Source organism: Syngnathoides biaculeatus, chromosome 5 (genome assembly GCF_019802595.1).
Source record: "Syngnathoides biaculeatus isolate LvHL_M chromosome 5, ASM1980259v1, whole genome shotgun sequence".
NCBI classification, from domain to species: domain Eukaryota; kingdom Metazoa; phylum Chordata; class Actinopteri; order Syngnathiformes; family Syngnathidae; genus Syngnathoides; species Syngnathoides biaculeatus.
The window spans coordinates 34,083,382-34,102,107 of NC_084644.1; the positions used below are offsets into that span (position 1 = coordinate 34,083,382).

General features: G+C 41.1%; 1 protein-coding gene and 1 non-coding gene across 2 annotated transcripts in view; both read left to right on the forward strand.

Annotated features, from left to right (window-relative positions):
- LOC133500796 (adhesion G protein-coupled receptor B1-like) overlaps nt 1–18,726 on the forward strand; it is a 326,242-nt gene that overhangs the window by 195,062 nt on the left and 112,454 nt on the right. Inside the window, exon 14 of the mRNA XM_061819933.1 lies at nt 11,547–11,622. Within this exon, the coding sequence (XP_061675917.1) occupies nt 11,547–11,622 (76 nt within the window). The remainder of the gene's footprint in view (nt 1–11,546; nt 11,623–18,726) is intronic.
- trnas-gga (transfer RNA serine (anticodon GGA)) lies at nt 17,797–17,869 on the forward strand. Its single transcript has one exon. It is a non-coding gene; the product is annotated as a tRNA-Ser (tRNA).

An 18,726-nucleotide genomic window follows, 5' to 3' on the forward strand; every position in this document is an offset into this window, starting at 1 on the left:
ACACAAGTGGCTGGAGGGAGCTGAGAGGTCAACACAAGAGAGGAGGGTAAATGTGAACAGGTGGCCACAACTAACAAAATGAGCACACGAGACATGGAACACAGGAATCAGCCAAAACGAAGACCATGACAAATGTGAAGTAATGAGACATCATAGAGAAAAAGAAGATTCAAGAACTGCGAGAGATGGGAAAATGGCACATGGCAAAGGGAGGACAAGTGGCCTCTCTATTAGGATTGTCAAACTTTGCCTTAATGCTTTGAAGATAATGAAGAAAAAAGTAACAATTACTTTACTGGATGCATACAGAGCAGAATAATTCTTCCATCTTCCATCCATTTTCTGTACCACCTATCCTCACTAGGGTCACAGGACAGCTGAAGCCTATCCCAGCAAGAGGTGGGTGAGAGGCAGTGTACATTTTGGACTGATGGCCAGCCAATCGCAGGGCTCAAATACTTTTGGGATTTTTGGAAAACCTTAAAAAAATACATCCATCCATCAATTTTCTGCACCCCTTAATCATCATGAGGGGCGTGGGGGTGCTGAAGCCTATCCCAGCTATCTTCAGGCAAGAGGCTGGGTACACCCTGGACTGGTCACCAGCCAGTCACTGGGCAAATACAAACAAGTAACCATTCACACTCAAATTAGAGTCTCCAAACAACCTATCACCCATATTATTTGGATGTGGAAGGAAATTGGAGTACCTGGACAAACACATGCATATAAGGGGAGTACACGCACACTCCACACAGAACTGTGAAGCAGAAGTGCTAACATCTAACGTCTTACATCATGCCACCCAAATGAAATACAGTACTTAATGTTTTGGGCATATGGATATCACATATTTCACATTAATACTGTACATGAGAATAAACATTTTCCAGATTTATTAAGTCAACTTTCGAGGTCCGCATTATGCTCAAAAGTATAATAAACACAAGAAGTTGTGATACTTCTTTCCTCCATTATCGTTTCCCAAACCTTTGTGTGGATCATCATCATCATCATTTTGTCTATAATTCAAACAACTGTGACAATAAATTTACTGTACGTCATTTGGGAATCACTGCTACCTCCTGCTCCACCATACTTATATCTTTTACTCTTCTTTATATATATATATATATATATATATATATAAAGAGAGAGAGAGAGAGAGGTCACTTTGGTGCGGACAGCATGGGAACAATTCCCGCCCAGTAATGGTGTCTATCTGCCCTGCGACTGACTGACGACCAGTTCATGGTGTATTACGCCTTTCGTCCGAAGCTAGCTGGGATAGGCTTCAGCTTTCCCGCAACCCTTGTGAGGATAAGCGGCTTGGATCAAGACATATATATGAAGATTTCAAACACAAAAGCAGATATATCCATTTTTGTTGTTTATTTTATTTTATTCATTTAAATATCTCAAATTTCAAATTTTATTTTTACAGTTTGCTTGTTTCAGAATCAGTGTTGATGCAAAACTGAAGTTTTTTTTTTTTTTTATGCAAACGTTTACATAACTGTATCTCATACAATTGTACGCAATTTTCACTCATATTGCATTTTGCCCACAACTTTTTTCCAGTTTTGAATTTTGCCCCCAGAGTTTGTTTGCATCTGTTCTAGCCTGTGTTATAAATGGGGAGGTCTCACTATGGTTCACCTTGAGAAGTTGAAAGTCTTGGGTGTCTTTGCTCCAATACACTCTACTAAACTGGTAATTTGAATCTAAATGAATTGTCTCCACCCTTTACATTTCCACATAAGACAAACATTTTCACATTTCATCACTAGCCCCTAACTTAATCCTGCCTTGACTTTCACTTCCACTTTGACAATATCAATAATCCCTACACAACATAATTCATATCTATGTTGGACATCTGTCATTTACAAGAATATGTTGATTTCCCTACCTACTTCAAAGGATATATTCCGGGCCTCATTTCGGTCTGGTGTTGCCCCTTTCAGATGTTCTGCAGCTGGCCCAAATGGTTGTGATCACAAACTAGTCAGATTTAATGTCAATAGTTTCTGTACTTTATCAATATTTTTACATTCAAAAACCAATCTAAATTTGTCACTCCATACCACGAAGGACGTTGATATGACTTCTCTCACTTCTGGTATTGAAAGTCTCTCCATGAACTACTCCCCTCATCCTACAAAATCCCACGACTATATTTTCACATAATAAAAACAATCAACACAGGTGAAAGTAACAACTTTTCTCCCGAGTAAACAATGCACCACTCCCACTTTTATTCCACAGAACAATTTACCTCTTTAAGGACAGTTTTAAAGAGAAAAATTGCCAATATTCACCTGCAATTACCTCACATTACACCGCCCCTTGCTTCAAACTTCCTTCTGCTTCTGAAATATAGCACTTTATCAACAAATCTTAACCATCCCCTTGCCAAATCAACTTGTCATGCTACAACCTCTTTTTATTCTCTGGCCCCTTTAACAACTGGCTTTCACAATGAACAGTGAAATCATATTTGATAGCATCCCCTCAGTTCAGATTACACACATTAATTCTATCACCTTGCTGCCTACTTCCATCTTCGCAAAATCTTCCAGATCTATCCATCCCTCAAACAATTCGTAACATATTTGACCTACAACAACTTTACTAGGTGGCTATTACATACCGCATCTCATTACAAGATCCATCAAAGAGTTCACAACACAGCTGCTCGACAACAACTTTATAGCTGGCCGTAACACACCAAAGATAATACATCCCTGTTCTTATATTCAAAGCCATCAATAACCTGCCCCCTTAGTATTTCAACAAACTCATCCAGATTAACAGACCCACCTGTTATCATTAGTAATCCTCCTCTGTTCACTCTGTTCCAACTCCCACCCTTGCATTTATCCCAGCAAAGTTGAGACAGCTCTTCTTGGCCAGGTCCTAATGTTTGTAATTTCAGACCTATGATATTTTGTCACTGATTTTTGTGGTGGTATTAACACAACAGCGAGTTGATCTCAATGGCTGAGTTGGGGGAAGCGTGATGTTGTGTGACACGGGGTAATTTGGGTAAAGCAAATCCCTTAGGCTAGCCCCTTGATTTGCAGTCCACATATTGTTTGAAGTTGGTTGGTATCGTTTTTTTCCACCAACTAGTTTTGATAACCCAGAATATGACATGCCAACAAAAATAAATAAAAATAAGAGTGGGTGGAAAAGCCAAGCTCAGAGTGAGTCATAGCCTCTCATGAAGTCCAGTGTGGATCGTTCTGAAATGAAGATCATCTTCAGTGACTTTTCCAACATTGTGATTATTTTTCACGTTCCAATAGCCAATCCCGATTCATGCAAATATTGTGCAAAGCAACAAAGTCAAAGTAGAAATCAAGCTTGCAGTGCTATATTAAAACTAACTAACCTCATTTGGAAATTATTATTTGATTGAGTAGCAATTATTGAATCACTGATTTATGTTACCTCCAGGCTACTTATGCTTTTGTTGGACAAAGACAATATGCCTTATATGAATTTCAGATACACAAAACCAAATTCAGATGAAAAAGAAATGTAATACTTAATCTCCTCTACACAAATACATACACGACTCACTTGGTTCAGCCCGGATACCCACGAAAGCTCAGCTGTTGCCTGGGAGCAATATTCTCTGCTTCCATTCTGGCATACTATGAAGCAGCCATATCGTGTCCTAGAAGAGAGGAGCTGGATGTTTTCAGATGGCTCAGCAGATGGGAGTTGTTTTTCACCCTTGACACATTAGCGGGAAATAATAGTATCGCTTGCCAAAGGCCTCTCTGTACCTGTACCAGATTTGACCCTTTCCTTCTGTCAATCGGTCCAGTCAGTTGGTCGATCTTAGCGGTATAATGTTTCAATTATTTGATGTATCACTTTATAGTTCTTTGATCCAACAGGACTGATCTGCGCTGCGCAAGTTAGCCTTCCTGTACCATAAATACATCAATTAAATTAAATTTTAAAGGTAAAAAATAATGGACTTTTAAACACGGCATGCTTCATGTTGTGTGTATGTATATTGTATATATACTGAATAGATCCATCCATTTTCTGAACCGCTTATCCTCACTAGGGTCACGGGAGTGCCAGAGCCTATCCAAGCTGTCATCAGGCATGAGGCAGGGTACACCTTGAAGTGGTTGCCACCAAATCGCAGAGCACATGGACACAGACAATTGTCACACTCACATTGTCGCACGAAATTTAGAGTGTCCAATTAATCTTGTATGTTTTTGGGATGTGGGAGGAAACCGGAATGCCCCGCGAAAACCCACGCAAGTACGGGGAGAGCATGCAAACTCTACATGCACACACGCATATAATATATATATATATATATATATATATATATATATATATATATATATATATATATATATATATAATGTATATGTATATATACATATATATGCCTATAATTAACTTTTGTTTAATTTCTCAGTTAGCAAACCACATTTAGCACTTTCAGTTATCACTCCTTTCTGTTGTGCACTCGCTGGTTCGGTTAGAGTAGGAGGTCGTTTTATTAAGTTTAGATATCCCTGTTCCTGGTGGATGGCAGATGAGGAGGCTAGTGAGAAGTTTTTATTCAGCATGCCTGTGTGAGAAAATTGCTGTGGACAACGAAGCCTTTTAAGCTTCCGAGCTGATAGCTTAGCTCAAACCAGCTAGCTACTAACAATGATAATACCCTTGAAGAGAAACTCGGCCAAACAAGAAGACCCAGCAACAATGTCAGCTATGAGACACTGTTTCAGGCTTATATTTGTGCTGCAAAGACAGGTTTGTTCATGTTTTATAAACAGTTTTCCTAAAAGATTTCATTCATGAAAACTTCATAGTGCCTTATCTAGACCCTTTACTATTTAATTGTTGAGAATAGGGGTTATCAAACTTTAGGCCCAGCAAGTCACACGTTACAGTGGCGACATTTTACCAAGTATCCAAACTATAATTCTAACACCAATTCAAACCTAATCCTAACCCTGTCTTTTACAGGGAAAAATGACCAAATAAGAAAATCATTGCTGAAATCATATAAATCACAACATGACTCTTTTATTGTCATGCAAGACAAATTATCAATCAATTAGTCAGTCATCAATCCATCCATCCATTTTCCGAGCCGCATATCCTCACAAGGGTTGCGGGAGTGGTGGAGTCTATCTCGGCCGTCATTGGGCAGGTGCAGGGTGCACGCGAACTGGTTGCCAGACAACAAAGGTAGGATGTGACCTACAGCTGAAGGAGAAATTCTGGAGGGAACTAGATGAAGTACTTATGAGCATCCCAGACAGAACGACAGTTGTGATTGGTGCAGATTGTCATGGACATGTTCGTGAAGGAAACAGGGGAGATGAAGAAGTGATGGATAACTACGGCATCCAGGAAAGGAACTTTGAGGGACAAATGATAGTGGAGTTTGCAAGAAGGATGGAAATGGCAGTAGTAAACACTTTTTTCGAGAGGAGGCAGGAACATAGAGTGACCTACAAGAGGGGAGGGAAAAGCACGCAGGTGGTTACATTTTGTGCAGACGATGTAATCTGAAAGAGGTGACTGACTATAAGGTAATGGTAGGTAGAGTGTAGCTCGACAGCATAGGATGGTGGTATGACTGGTGGTGGGTCGGAAGATTAAGAAGAAAAAGGTAGAGCTGAGAACCAGGTCGTGGAAGCTGAGAAAGGAAAGAATGTTTTTTGGCCTTTTGGAAAGAGGTGAGACAGGGTCTTGATGGACAGGAGGAGCTCCCGGAAGACTGGACAACAACAGCCAAGGTAATCAGAGAGACAGGCAGGAGAGTACTTGGTGTGTCTTTTGGTAGGAAAGGGGAGAAGGAGACTTGAGAGGACTGAGGAGAGGCGAAAGGAGTACATCGAGATGCGACGTAGGGCAAAGGTAGAGGTAGCAAAGGCTAAACAAGAGGCATATGAAGACATGTACACCAGTTGGACAGGAAAGAAGAGAGAAAAGGATCTCTACAGGTTGGGCAGACAGAGGATAGAGATGGGAAGGATTTCCAGCAGATAAGGATGATGAAGGATAGAGATGGAAATGCATTGACTGGTGCCAGTAGTGTGCTAAATAGATGGAAAGAATACTTTGAGAAGTTGATGAATGAATAAAATGAGAGAGAAGGAAGAGTTGAAGAGGCAAGTGTGAAGGACCAGGAAGTGGCAATGATTAGTAAGGGGGAAGTCAGAAAGGCACTACAAAGGATGAAAAATAGAAAGACAGTTGGTCCTGATGACATACCGGTGGAGGTACAGAAGCATTTTGGAGAGATGGCTGTGGAGTTTTTGACCAACTTATTCAACAGAATACAAGCAGGCAAAAAGATGTCTGAAGAATGGAGGAAAAGTGTTCGAGTTCCCATTTTTAAGAACAAAGGTGATGTTCAGAGCTATGGGAATTATAGAGGAATAAAGTTGATGAGCCACACAATGAAGTTATGGGAAAGAGTAGTGGAGGCTAGACTCAGGACAGACGTAAGTATCTGTGAGCAACAGTATGGGTCATGCCTAGAAAGAGTACCACAGATGCATTATTTGCTTTGAGGATGCTAGTGGAAAAGTACAGAGAAGGTCAGAAGGAGCGACATTGTGTCTTTGTGGATCTAGAGAAAGCCTATGACAGAGTACCAAGAGAGGAACTGTGGTACTGCATGCGTAAGTCTGGTGTGGCAGAGAAGTATATTAAAATAGTACAGGACATGTATGATGGCAGCAGAACAATGGTGAGGTGTGCCTTAGGTGTGACAGAAGAATTTAAGGTGGAGGTGGGAGTCCATCAGGGATCAGCTCTGAGCTCCTTCCTGTTTGAAGTGGTAAAGGATAGGCTGACAGATCATAAAAAGGCACTGAACAGAATGAAAAATGGAAAGACAGTTGGACCCGATGACAAACCAGAGGAGGTATGGAAGCAATTTTTTGACGTGGCTGTGGAGTTTTTGACTAACTTATTCAATAGAATACTAGCGGGAGAGATGATGCCAGAAGAATGGAGGAAAACTTTGGTAGTCCCCATTTTTGAGAAAGGCGATGTTCAGAACTGTGGAAACTACAGAGGAATAAAGATGATGATCTACACTATGAAGTTATGGGAAAGAGTAGTGGAGCCAAGACTCATGACGGAAGTAAGTATCTGTAATCAACAGTATGGTTTCATGCCTAGAAAGAATACCACTAAACCACAGTTTTGTTGTCCACTAAACCACAACAAAACTGTGGTTTAGTGGAAGACAATTATGCAGTTATTTATCTACTATAGGCAATGGCACAACACCTCCATGGAACTGTAGGAATCTAAATAAATATAACTGCATGCCATCTGCATCGCTGCGATTGTCAAAATCAAACTTTGAAGAATTTGACCCAAGGGTAGCTTATACAGGCTGAATAGGAGAGGTCCAATGACTGACCCTTAAGAGACCCCATAGGTCATTGCCATTTGTTGAGATTGAGCATTTCCAATGGTTACAAAGTTGCTCATTTCCTCCAGGTCAGACCAAAACCATTTCAGGACCATTCCATTTAGTCCTATCCACATTTCCAACCAGTTTAGCAGTATATTATGATCTACTGTATCAAAAGCCACCCTGAGATCCAACAAGACCAAAACTGACACCTTCCCTGAGTCAATATTCAATCTTATATTATTTCACACTTTGATCAGAGCAGATTCTTTACTGTGATATGTTCAGAAACTTGATTGAAATTTGTCAAAAAGTCCATTGAAATTTAAGAAATTGTTGAGTTGATTAAAAATATCTTTCTCAAGAATCTTGGCTATGAAATAGAGATTTGAGATGGGTCTATAGCTTGCTAACATGGATTCGTACAGTACTGTTTATTTTTTAGAAGTTTAACAGCAGCTACTTCCAGAGCTTTCGGAAACTTGCCAGACTGAAGTGAGCAATTGATTATTTGCTGCAAATCAGCAAATGGCCCGTGAGTGTTGTTGAGGTTCTTACTGACGATTTCAGAAAAGTGTTTCTGTCTCGCCCTTACTAATTCTTGGTTAAAATTACAAAGACACTGTCTGTAGAGGTCATAGTTAATTTGGAGTTTGTTTTTTCTCCACTTGTGTTCTGCTTTCCTACACTTTGATTTGGAGCTCTTGACTTTCATTGTGCTCCTCCACGGTGTTCTAGGTTGCCTCAGGATGGTTTTAGTTTTAACAGGAGTGAGGGGAATTTCTGAAAGATGACTTGGTCGAGAGACTCGTGCATCTTGAGGGCAAGAACAAATTTGAAAAATTTAGTTAACTATGCAGGACAGTGACTCAGCCTGCTGAGGTAATTTTAGTAGTTTGCTATGGTTGACAAACTCACAACCCCCCTACCCCCATGAGATAGATCCAGAACTCGTAAAAGCTGACAAATGGAATGAGTTTGCCTGTTATTTTCATGAAAAAATACAATCCATCAGATGAAGACTATCGAGCTTGTGCACATACGTCATAAAATCACATGATGTTTATTTACCTCGCCATATTGCCCGTCAAGCTAAGCATTGCTCAATGCAAAGTTAGTTGGAGACGACACGGAAATATGTCTTGTAGTACGACGGCCAAAGTCTTGTCGGATACCGTCCGGCATTTAGAAGGTGAAAATAAACGAGGTTACGTGAAAAAATTAGATAAACTTGGCATAGAGGACCCGTATTTTATGCCGAAATAGATGTCGCCAATAAGAAATTGGACTGTTAATTTGCTTCTGCTTGTCTTAGACAACTGGATAAACACATGGATCTTTATTTACACAGAAAAGTTTGAAAGAGTATAAAAGTCTGGATGCATACGAATACTTTGTTGCTGGATCTGTTTTTATCAGGAATAAATCCCAGATAGTGATGGTTTTGATGGCTTGCAAAGGTGGACACGTTAACCTTTGCCGGAATCCATCGATCTTTTCAGGTAGTATTCAATACAAATACAAATATTTAAATAAATGACCCCTGGTTTTACACAAACTCGTATTCATTAACTATGATGATATCGTGAACGCGGAAGTGTGTTGGGCGACACGTTAACCATTGCCGGAATCCATCGATCTTTTCATCTAGTATTCAATATAAATACCAATATTTAAATAAATGATCCCTGGTTTTACACAAACTCCAAGTTAAAAAAAAAAAATAGGATAAGCGAGTCAGCTCCTCCGTACACCAAGCATGTTCCAGCTAAATTAACCTACGTAAACCTCTGAATGACCAACGGTTTATTTTCTTTTTTTAAATATGAATTGGACTCATTTGAGAACAATATTAACGATGCATATTAAAAAAAAAAAAGTCCGTCTTAGAGAGGTTGGCTGCAACACACTTTTGTGTATGTTGGAGTTGACTCCCTGTTGTTTTTTTTTTTTTTTTTTTTTTTTTTAAAGACGCATTGTTCTCAAATGAGCCAACTTGACATTCTAAACACTTCTTGGGAATTTGAGATTGAGAAGTGAAGTGATCGCTTCGGTTTGGCACCATCCATTACTTTTAAATGTTGAAATTCATTGATATTTTCTGGTCTTTTCAGATGGTATTCCATAGAATGATCTCTTTGAATATCTGTCTCGTCTGTTGTAATAACCAACAGCTAAACAAGTCTCAGGCATTGTGTATATTCTGCTCCGGTTCATTGTGCCCCACACTGCTGAGCAGCTCCTTTTGACCGGCAATATGGCGCCGTGAAAATGGTGATGTCATGTACATGAGCTCTATAAGACTAACAAGAAAAGAACTTTGCAGAGCCATTTACATTATATTCCTTTTCAGTGGGTGGAAGTAATGACCTAAAGTTTTCAACACAACTTTACATTTTTATTGGCGGGATTTATGTAAATTTCAAGATCACGGAGGAGTTTTTGGCCATGGGATCCCTGAAGGGGAAAAATGCTTGGAGAGGATTTATTTTGATGACACAAGACAATGTGTCAGGGATCATCAAGAGACACAAGCTACCTTTGAGTACGATCACTGCCATAAGCACAGATGGATTCCTAAATCAGAAAAAACATCGGGCTACTAAAATGAATGTAGGATAGGTGAAAGAGGACAACCGTGATCAGGAGGTAATTTTTCTCCAGTGCATAATCCACCAGGAAGTCCATCCATTCATCTATTTTCCGAGCATCTTATCCTCACAAGGGTCACGGGAGTGCAGGAGCCCGGAAAAAACCCACGCAGGCACGGGAAGAACATGCAAACGCTACACAGGTGAGGCTGAGATTTGAACCCCAGTCCTCATAACCATGGGGCCAACTCTCAAAACTATTTCCTCCACCATGGCGCCTCCACTAGGTAGTGCTGAGTAAATTGACTGTAGCTTGACCATGTAGTAAAGCCAGTTGTAAAACTCAACTTTATTTGTGCAAGAGGACTTCAGCATTATCATCTTATAAAGTTTCTTGAGAAACTGATGATAATTACCAGGACTTGGTTGACCACTTAAATGTCCACTGGCTAGTTTGCCATTGAGTGTGGGAGCTCAAAAACAGGATTGTCTCATTTTTGCTGCTATTTAAGAAAACTGGCGATTTTCCTCGGCTGAATGACACAGTTTGGCTTTGGGATTTAGCTTTTACTGTGGACATACTGACACATATGAATGATTTGAACATGAAGGGAAGGGAAAAAAAACAGTTTGTGCATAAAAAGTATACAATATTCAGAGCCAGCTAAACCAAAATAGCTTTATTCTCGAAGCAAATGTCAAGTTATTTGTTCATTTCCCCACACTGGCTATGCTGAAAGATAGCCCTTCACGTGTGAAAAAATCCAGGAAATCACTGGACGACCTGCAAGGACAATTCTCGTTTTGATTCTCTGATTTTAGAAAAAATGATGCCACTTTAGATGATGTTATGTCCCTTTACACAAAACCCCGAAACATCGCCACAGCAGCTACATTTGGAGCTGATGGATTTCCAATGTGATACTGACTTAGAAGTTCATCTCTGCAAAAGTGGATGAGTTTTACGCTTCATGAAGTGCAGACAAACTTTAAAAAATTCAAAAGATAGCACAGAGGATGCTGGCGTTGTAAGGCTCTACAAATGTGTGTGAACAGACATGTAGTATGATGAACACTAACAAAGCATCCTCAGATCCCACCTCAGTGATGAATTTCTCGGATCTGAGCGGTGCCACAATAAAACTAACACCAGAGTTTGATGTACTGGATATAAAGGGGGGATGGGGAGATCAATCACTCAGTTCCAGTTAAAAGTAATTGTCAGTGTCTACACTACAATGCCATATTTTTTTTCATGTTTAAGATGGAACCAATTTATCTTGGATTGGCCTGCCTATCAAATTTTACAAACCAATGTGGCTCCTGACCCAGAAATTTTACCCACACCAGTAATACACTGTTAATACTCATGGTGGCCACATCCATTCTCAAAAATCTGGAAACAGACCAAATTGCCTGCATTTTCTTCAAACAAAAGCCACTGTTCAAACAACGACAGCACCATTGAGATTCTTAAGTCTGACTCTGACCAAGTTTGTTTTTGTTTCCTAATCTCTCTCTCTCAGATTCGGATGTCTCTTCAACATTTGTAACAGGAATCATTCTGTACAGAAACTTGGGAAATCTTCTGAATTTGCAAAGGTAAGATCATTGTTGAATAAACAGAAAGTATCTTTTAGTGTTTTCACGAATGCAGCCCTATATGGGCACTAGCCGCTGCAATCTGTAGGCCGGTCCCAAGCCCGGATAAATGCAGGAGGCACTGTCAGGAAGGGCATTCAGCAAAAAACTGTGCCAAACAAATATGAGTGTTCAACTAAAGCATACCATACTGGATCAGTTGTGGCCCGGGTTATCAAAGCACAATCCCAGCACCTGCAGGGCGTTGGTGGAAATTCAGCTATTATGGGTCAAAGAAGAGGAGAAAAGCGGATTCGTCAGCAAAAGAAGAAGAGGAATGCCCAGAGCCTACAACTGAGTGTAGGGACTTTGTATGTTTGGACTATGACAGGAAAAGATCAGGAATTGGTTGACATGGTGATTAGGAGAAAGGTTGACATATTGTGCATCCAAGAGAGCAGGAGGAAACATAGTAAGGCTAGAAGTTTAGGAGCAAGGTTCAAATTATTTTACCATGGAGTAGATGGGAAGAGAAATGGAGTAGGGGTTATTTTAAAGGAAGAGCTGGCTCAGAATGTTTCTTTGAGGTGAAAAGAGTATCACATCGAGTGATGAAGCTTAAACTTAAAATCGAGGGTGTTATTTATAATGTGATTAGCTCCTACACCCCACAATTAGGATGTGACCTACAGATGAAGGAGAAATTCTGGAGGGAACTAGATGAAGTACTTATGAGCATCCCAGACAGAACGACAGTTGTGATTGGTGCAGATTGTCATGGACATGTTCGTGAACGAAACAGGGGCAATGAAGAAGTGATGGATAACTACGGCATCCAGGAAAGGAACTTTGAGGGACAGATGATAGTGGAGTTTGCAAGAAGGATGGAAATGGCAGTAGTAAACACTTTTTATTTGCAGAGGAGTCAGGAACATAGAGTGACCTACAAGAGTGGAGGTAGAAGCATCCAGGTGGTTACAGTTTGTGCAGACGATGTAATCTGAAGGAGGTGACTGACTATAAGGTAATGGTAGGTAGAGTGTAGCTCGACAGCATAGGATGGTGGTATGACTGGTGGTGGGTCGGAAGATTAAGAAGAAAAAGGTAGAGCGTAGAACCAGGTCGTGGAAGCTGAGAAAGGAAAGAATGTTTTGTGGCCTTTTGGAAAGAGGTGAGACAGGGTCTTGATGGACAGGAGGAGCTCCCGGAAGACTGGACAACAACAGCCAAGGTGATCAGAGAGACAGGCAGGAGAATACTTGGTGAGTCTTCTGGTAGGAAAGGGGAAATGGAGACTTGGAGGTAGAACCCCAAATTACAGGAAGTCATACAAGGAAAGCGGTTAGAAAAGAAGTGGGACATTGAGAGGACTGAGGAGAGGCGTAAGGAATACACTGAGGTGCATCGTAGGGCAAAGGCAGAGGTAGCGGAAGAGGCATACACCCTGCTATATTGCAAGTTGGTGGTGGTGAGGAATCAGCCCAGGACTACACGACAGGACTTGGTGAAATCTTGAAAAGAGCTGTGACCACCATTTCCGAGGTGACTGTTGGTAATACACTAAGACATCATGGTTTGAAATCATCAATGGTATAGAAGGTTCCCCTGCTAAAACCAGCACGTCAAGACCCGTCTTAAGTTTGCCAAAGGCCATTTGGATAATGCAGAGGAGTCATGGGAGCAAGTTTTGTGGTCAGATGAGACCAAAATGGAACTTTTTGGTCATAATTCCACTATAACGTGTTTGGAGGAATATGAATGATGAGTTCCATCCCAAGAACACCATCCCTACTGTGACGCAAGGGGGTGTTTTTCTGCACATGGGACAGGGTGACTGCACTGTATTAAGGAGAGGATGACCGTGGTCATGTATTGTGAGATTTTGGGGAACAATCTTTTTCCCTCTGTCAGAACATTGAAGATGGGTCGTGGCTGGGTCTTTCAACATAACAATGACCTGAAGCACACAGCCAGGAAAACCAAGGAGTGGCTCCATAAAAAGCTTATTAGGTTCTGGCGTGGCCTAGCCAGTCTCCAGACCTAAACCCAATAGAAAATCTTTGGAGGGAGCTGAAACTCAGTGTTTTTTAGCGACAGCCCAGAAACCTTTATGATCTAGAGAAGATCTGTGTGGAGGAGTAGGCCAAAATCCCTCCAGTAGTGTGTGCAAACCTGGTGAACAACTACAGGAAATGTTTGACCTCTGTAATTGCAAAAGAAGGCTACTGTACCAAATATTAATATTGTTTTTCTCAGGTGTTCAAATGCTTATTTGCAGCCGTATCACACAAATAAATCGTTAAAAAAAATCATACATTGTGATTTCTGGATTTTCTTTTTAGATTATCTCTCTCACAGTGGACATGGACCTACGCTGAAAATTTCTAACCCCTTTATGACTTCTAAGTGTGAAAACGTGCAATATGTAGTGTTCAAGTACTTATTTTCTTTACTGTATGCTGACATGTACACCAGGTTGGACATGAATGAAGGAGAAAAGGATCTCTTCAGGTTGACCAGACAGAGGGATAGAGATGGGAAGGATGTGCATCAGGTTAGGGTGATTCAGGCTAGAGATGGAAATGTGTCAGATTTGAGATGGTGACAAACAGGAAGCAGAGCTTGGAGGTTGAAGAAATGAAGGTGTTGAGTTTCCCCTTAGGAGTGAACAGGTTGGATATGATTAGAAATGAGCTCTTAAGAGGGACAGTCAGTTAGATTTTTAGGAGACAAGGTTCGAGAGAGTAGAGTTTGATGGTCCAGAGGCGAGTGTGTGAGTATATTGGTAGAAGGGTGCTAAGGATGGAGCTACCAGGCAAAAGACCAAAGAGAAGATTGATGGATGTTCTGAGGGAAGATATGAGGGCAGCTGGTTTTAGAAAAGCTGGTGTTAGAGAGGAAGATGCAGGAGATAGGCTTACATGGAAAAAAGATGACCCGCTCCAGTGACCCCTAACGGGTCAAGTGGAAAGGAAAAGAAGAAGCAGCAGCTTTGGGGAACTGTCATTAAACAGTTCCAAAAGGCATCAAAATGTGGATGGGCATACGATTATCTTCTTCTTCTTTTCCTTTCGGCTTGTCCCATTAGGGGTCGCCACAGCGTGTCATCTTTTGCCATCTTATGTCTTCCCTCACCAAATCCATAAACCTTCTCTTTGGTCTTCCTCTCGCTCTTTTGCCTGGGAGCTCAACCCTCAGCATCCTTCTACCAATATACTCACTCTGTCGCCTCTGAACATGTCCAAACCATCGAAGTCTGCTCTCTCGAATCTTGTCTCCAAAACATCCAACTTTGGCTGTCCCTCTAATGAGCTCATTTCTATTCCTATCCAACCTGCTCACTACGAGCGAGAACCTCAACAACTTCATTTCTGCCACCTCCAGTTCTGCTTCCTGTTGTTTCTTCAGTGCCACCGTCTCTAATCCGTACATCATGGCCGGCCTCACCACTGTTTTGTAAACTTTGCCCTTCATCCTTGCTGAGACTCTTGTGTCACATAACACACCAGACACCTTTTGCCTGCTGTTCCAACCTGCTTGGACCCGTTTCTTCACTTCCTTACCACACTCACCATTGCTCTGGATTGTTGACCCTAAATATTTGAAGTCGTCCACCCTCGCTATCTCTTCTCCCTGTAGCCTCACTCTTCCCCCTCCACTTTTCTCATTCACGCACATATATTCTGTTTTACTTCGGCTAATCTTCATTCCTCTCATTTCCAGTGCATGTCTCCATCTTTCTAATTGTTCTTCTGCATGCTCGCTGCTTTCACTGCATATCACAATATCATCTGCGAACATCATGGTCCAAGGGGATTCCAATCTAACCTCATCTGTCAGCCTATCCATTACCACTGCAAACAGGAAGGGGCTCAGAGCTGATCCCTAATGCAGTCCCACCTCCACCTTAAATTCCTCTGTCACACCTAAGGCACACCTCACCATTGTTCTGCTGCCATTATACATGTCCTGTACTATTTTAACATACTTCTCTGCCACACCAGACTTATGCATGCAGTACCAAAGTTTGTCTCTTGGTACTCTGTCATAGGCTTTCTGTAGATCCACAAAGACACAATGCAGCTCCTTCTGACCTTCTCTGTACTTTTCCACTAGCATCCTCAAAGCAAATAATGCATCTGTGGTACTCTTTCTAGGCATGAAACCATACTGTTGCTCGCAGATACTTACTTCTGTCCTGAGTCTAGCCTCCACTACTCTTTCCCATAACTTCATTGTGTGGCTCATCAACTTTATTCCTCTATAGTTCCCACAGCTCTGAACATCCCCTTTGTTCTTAAAAATGGGAACTAGAACACTTTTCATCCATTCTTCAGGCATCTTTTCGCCCGCTAGTATTCATACAATATGAAGTCATAACCATGAAGTCACCAATGGTAAGTCTGCAATCTCTGATCAGTGCCTCTGCCCGCTTACTGTTCCCAGGATTAACCACTGAAGCTGATCAGATGGTCTTTTTTTTTTTCTAAAAGAGGTCACTCAAAGCAGGATCTTCCCTACACTTTTCCACCTCGTCAAGGACTTTTTGACTGTTTTGTTGCTCTTTGCAGCTTCCTCATACACGTTGCAACGTTTTGATATTATTTAATAGTGATGCTCCCTCAAAAGCCAAAGATTCTATCATAGCTCTTTGCTTCTGATGGCACACAATGCCATTTTTTATAAAATTGCTGACAGAAAGAGAGCAGATCCAAACAAAACTTTTGTTTCATATAATAAACCCTCAAACATGTCTTTAAAACACAAACCAGGAACATTTCAGAAAAAAATAGATATATATTAGTCGGGTAAATTGGTCTCATCAATCTTTGACTGTCCCTCTTAGAAGAGAGAGCACCATTTCAGGTGCAGACCTGGGGCAAAACTGAACTGTTCACTGGGGATATACTGTAGTTGTATGCACATGTCCATGACCATTTTCCATGCCACTAGGTTCGTGGGAGGCCTGAAGCTTACACCGGAAGAAAGGCGGACCACACCCAGAACTGGTCGCCAATCAATCACAGGACATGTTTTTAATCGTTATTTACTGCCCATGTCTTTGTTCAAGCAATAAAATGTTAGGAATAGATACGCAGGATTTAGGTGCTCCATTCATGACAGACTCAAATTGCATGTCACTAAATGTCGCTTTTTTCTGGATCTGCACCAAACATAATGGACTCTTTCTTGGCCCATTTACCACCTTCAACGTTTTGTCAAAATGAATGCAATCACCTATCGATTTATTAACTGAGCCACCTATCCACAAGGGTCACGGGGTGCTGGAGCCTATCCCAGCTATCGTCGGGCAGGAGGTGGGATCGACCCAGAACTGATAACCAGCCAATTGCAGCGCACATATAAACAAGCAACTATTTACACTCGCATTCACACCTACAGACAAGTTAGATTCTTCAATCAACCTACCATGCAAGTTTTTAGAATTTGGGAGGAAACGGGAATAAAGGCATGCAGCCATGGAGAGAACATGGAAATGCCACACAGTCGGGACCGGGATTTTGAACCCCTGTCCTCAGAACTGTGTGGCAGACCAGTTGTCCAGCATGCCGCCCTTAGATTAATTTTTTTAATTTAAAATATTGCAATAAATAAGTTTAACCTCCACATTACTTTAATGGCTGTTGTCGGCAATTGTTTCCCTTATTGAATGATTTCCATACCTTTAATGTATCATATTTATATTGCTTCATTGTCTTTCTTGGGCTGACCCGGTGTACACATCATCATTCGACAAACAGTATTCTCTTGCCGTGCCACTTTTGCTGATTCATTGCATCATAGATTATTCTTACAAAGTTGTGTACTGCATTTACTTACATGCACATCTCTGAAATAGTTAGTGTTTTTCACTATTTGATATTAATGCAGTAGCAATAATTCACTTAGTTCCAATGGGCTCTGAGCAGAAAATGAACCTTGAGTTATCTAAACTCATACATTTGGTGAGTCATCAAATTGCATGAGGTCATATAGAACATTTCCAGAAATCCACCATTTAAAACACAAGTCACAAGCAAAGTTTTAATGACATAAATTCACAAATACTGACCTTAGCCCAATGAATAGCTCATGCACATGTTAATGCACATACTCATAAGAGGAACAATTGTGAGTAGAGAGCAACATTTTGCTTTATTTTTCTACTACAGTCCTGTAGTTCAAACCTTTAGAGGCCCCGTAGCTCAGTGGTTAGAGCACTGGTTTGGAAAACCAGGGGTTGTGGGTTCATATCCCACTGGGGCCTCTACTCCCTGAGAAGGGTTGCGTCAGGAAGGGCATCCGGCGTAAAAATTGTGCCAAACATATGTGCGTTCATCTGAGATCACACGCTGTGGCGACCCCGAAAGGGACAAGCCGAAAGAAACACTCACCCTGTAGTTCAAACCTTTACGCAAGGGATTCTAGGTTCCTATAATGCTTTTCGCTCAACGCATTCCCAGTACTGTCAGTGTGAGGAATGGGGCCACTACTTAAAGCATAAAATCACCTGTTCATACATTGTATGGGCTGTTGTTCAGTTTATTCAAGCGCAGCACACCTTCCTTTAGTCGTCATGAATTTTTGTATGGATGGTGACCTCATGGACCTGTACCCCTCTAAAAGTATCAGACAGTGGCAGTGACTTATGTACGTGCACACACACATGCACACACACACGTACATGTACGTGCACGCACATACACATACGCAAACACAGACGCATGCGAACATGCACACATAAATATGGTTGCCACTTTGTGGATTTCATTTATTGCGTGATTTTCATCTGAAATCACTCGCCTCGATTGTTATCCATTTAACAAGTACTGAATTTCTAAAACAAGAGTACACATGATGATGGTGACAGCTCCTCGATGATGGTGACAGCTCCTCCTCCTGCCTATAATTTAAGTCAAATGTATTTGCATACCATATGTTCAATTAATTCCGGTCAGAAATCTCTTGTGGCTGCAAACCCTACTATGATCTGCTGGACAACATACAGAATCTGGGAAATTAAATCTTGAATCTCATCAGTCCTCCCACATTTGTTCACTTTTTAAACAGCTTTCATCTTCCTCAACTCCTCTTCACACTGCCATTTCATTTCATTCTTATCTG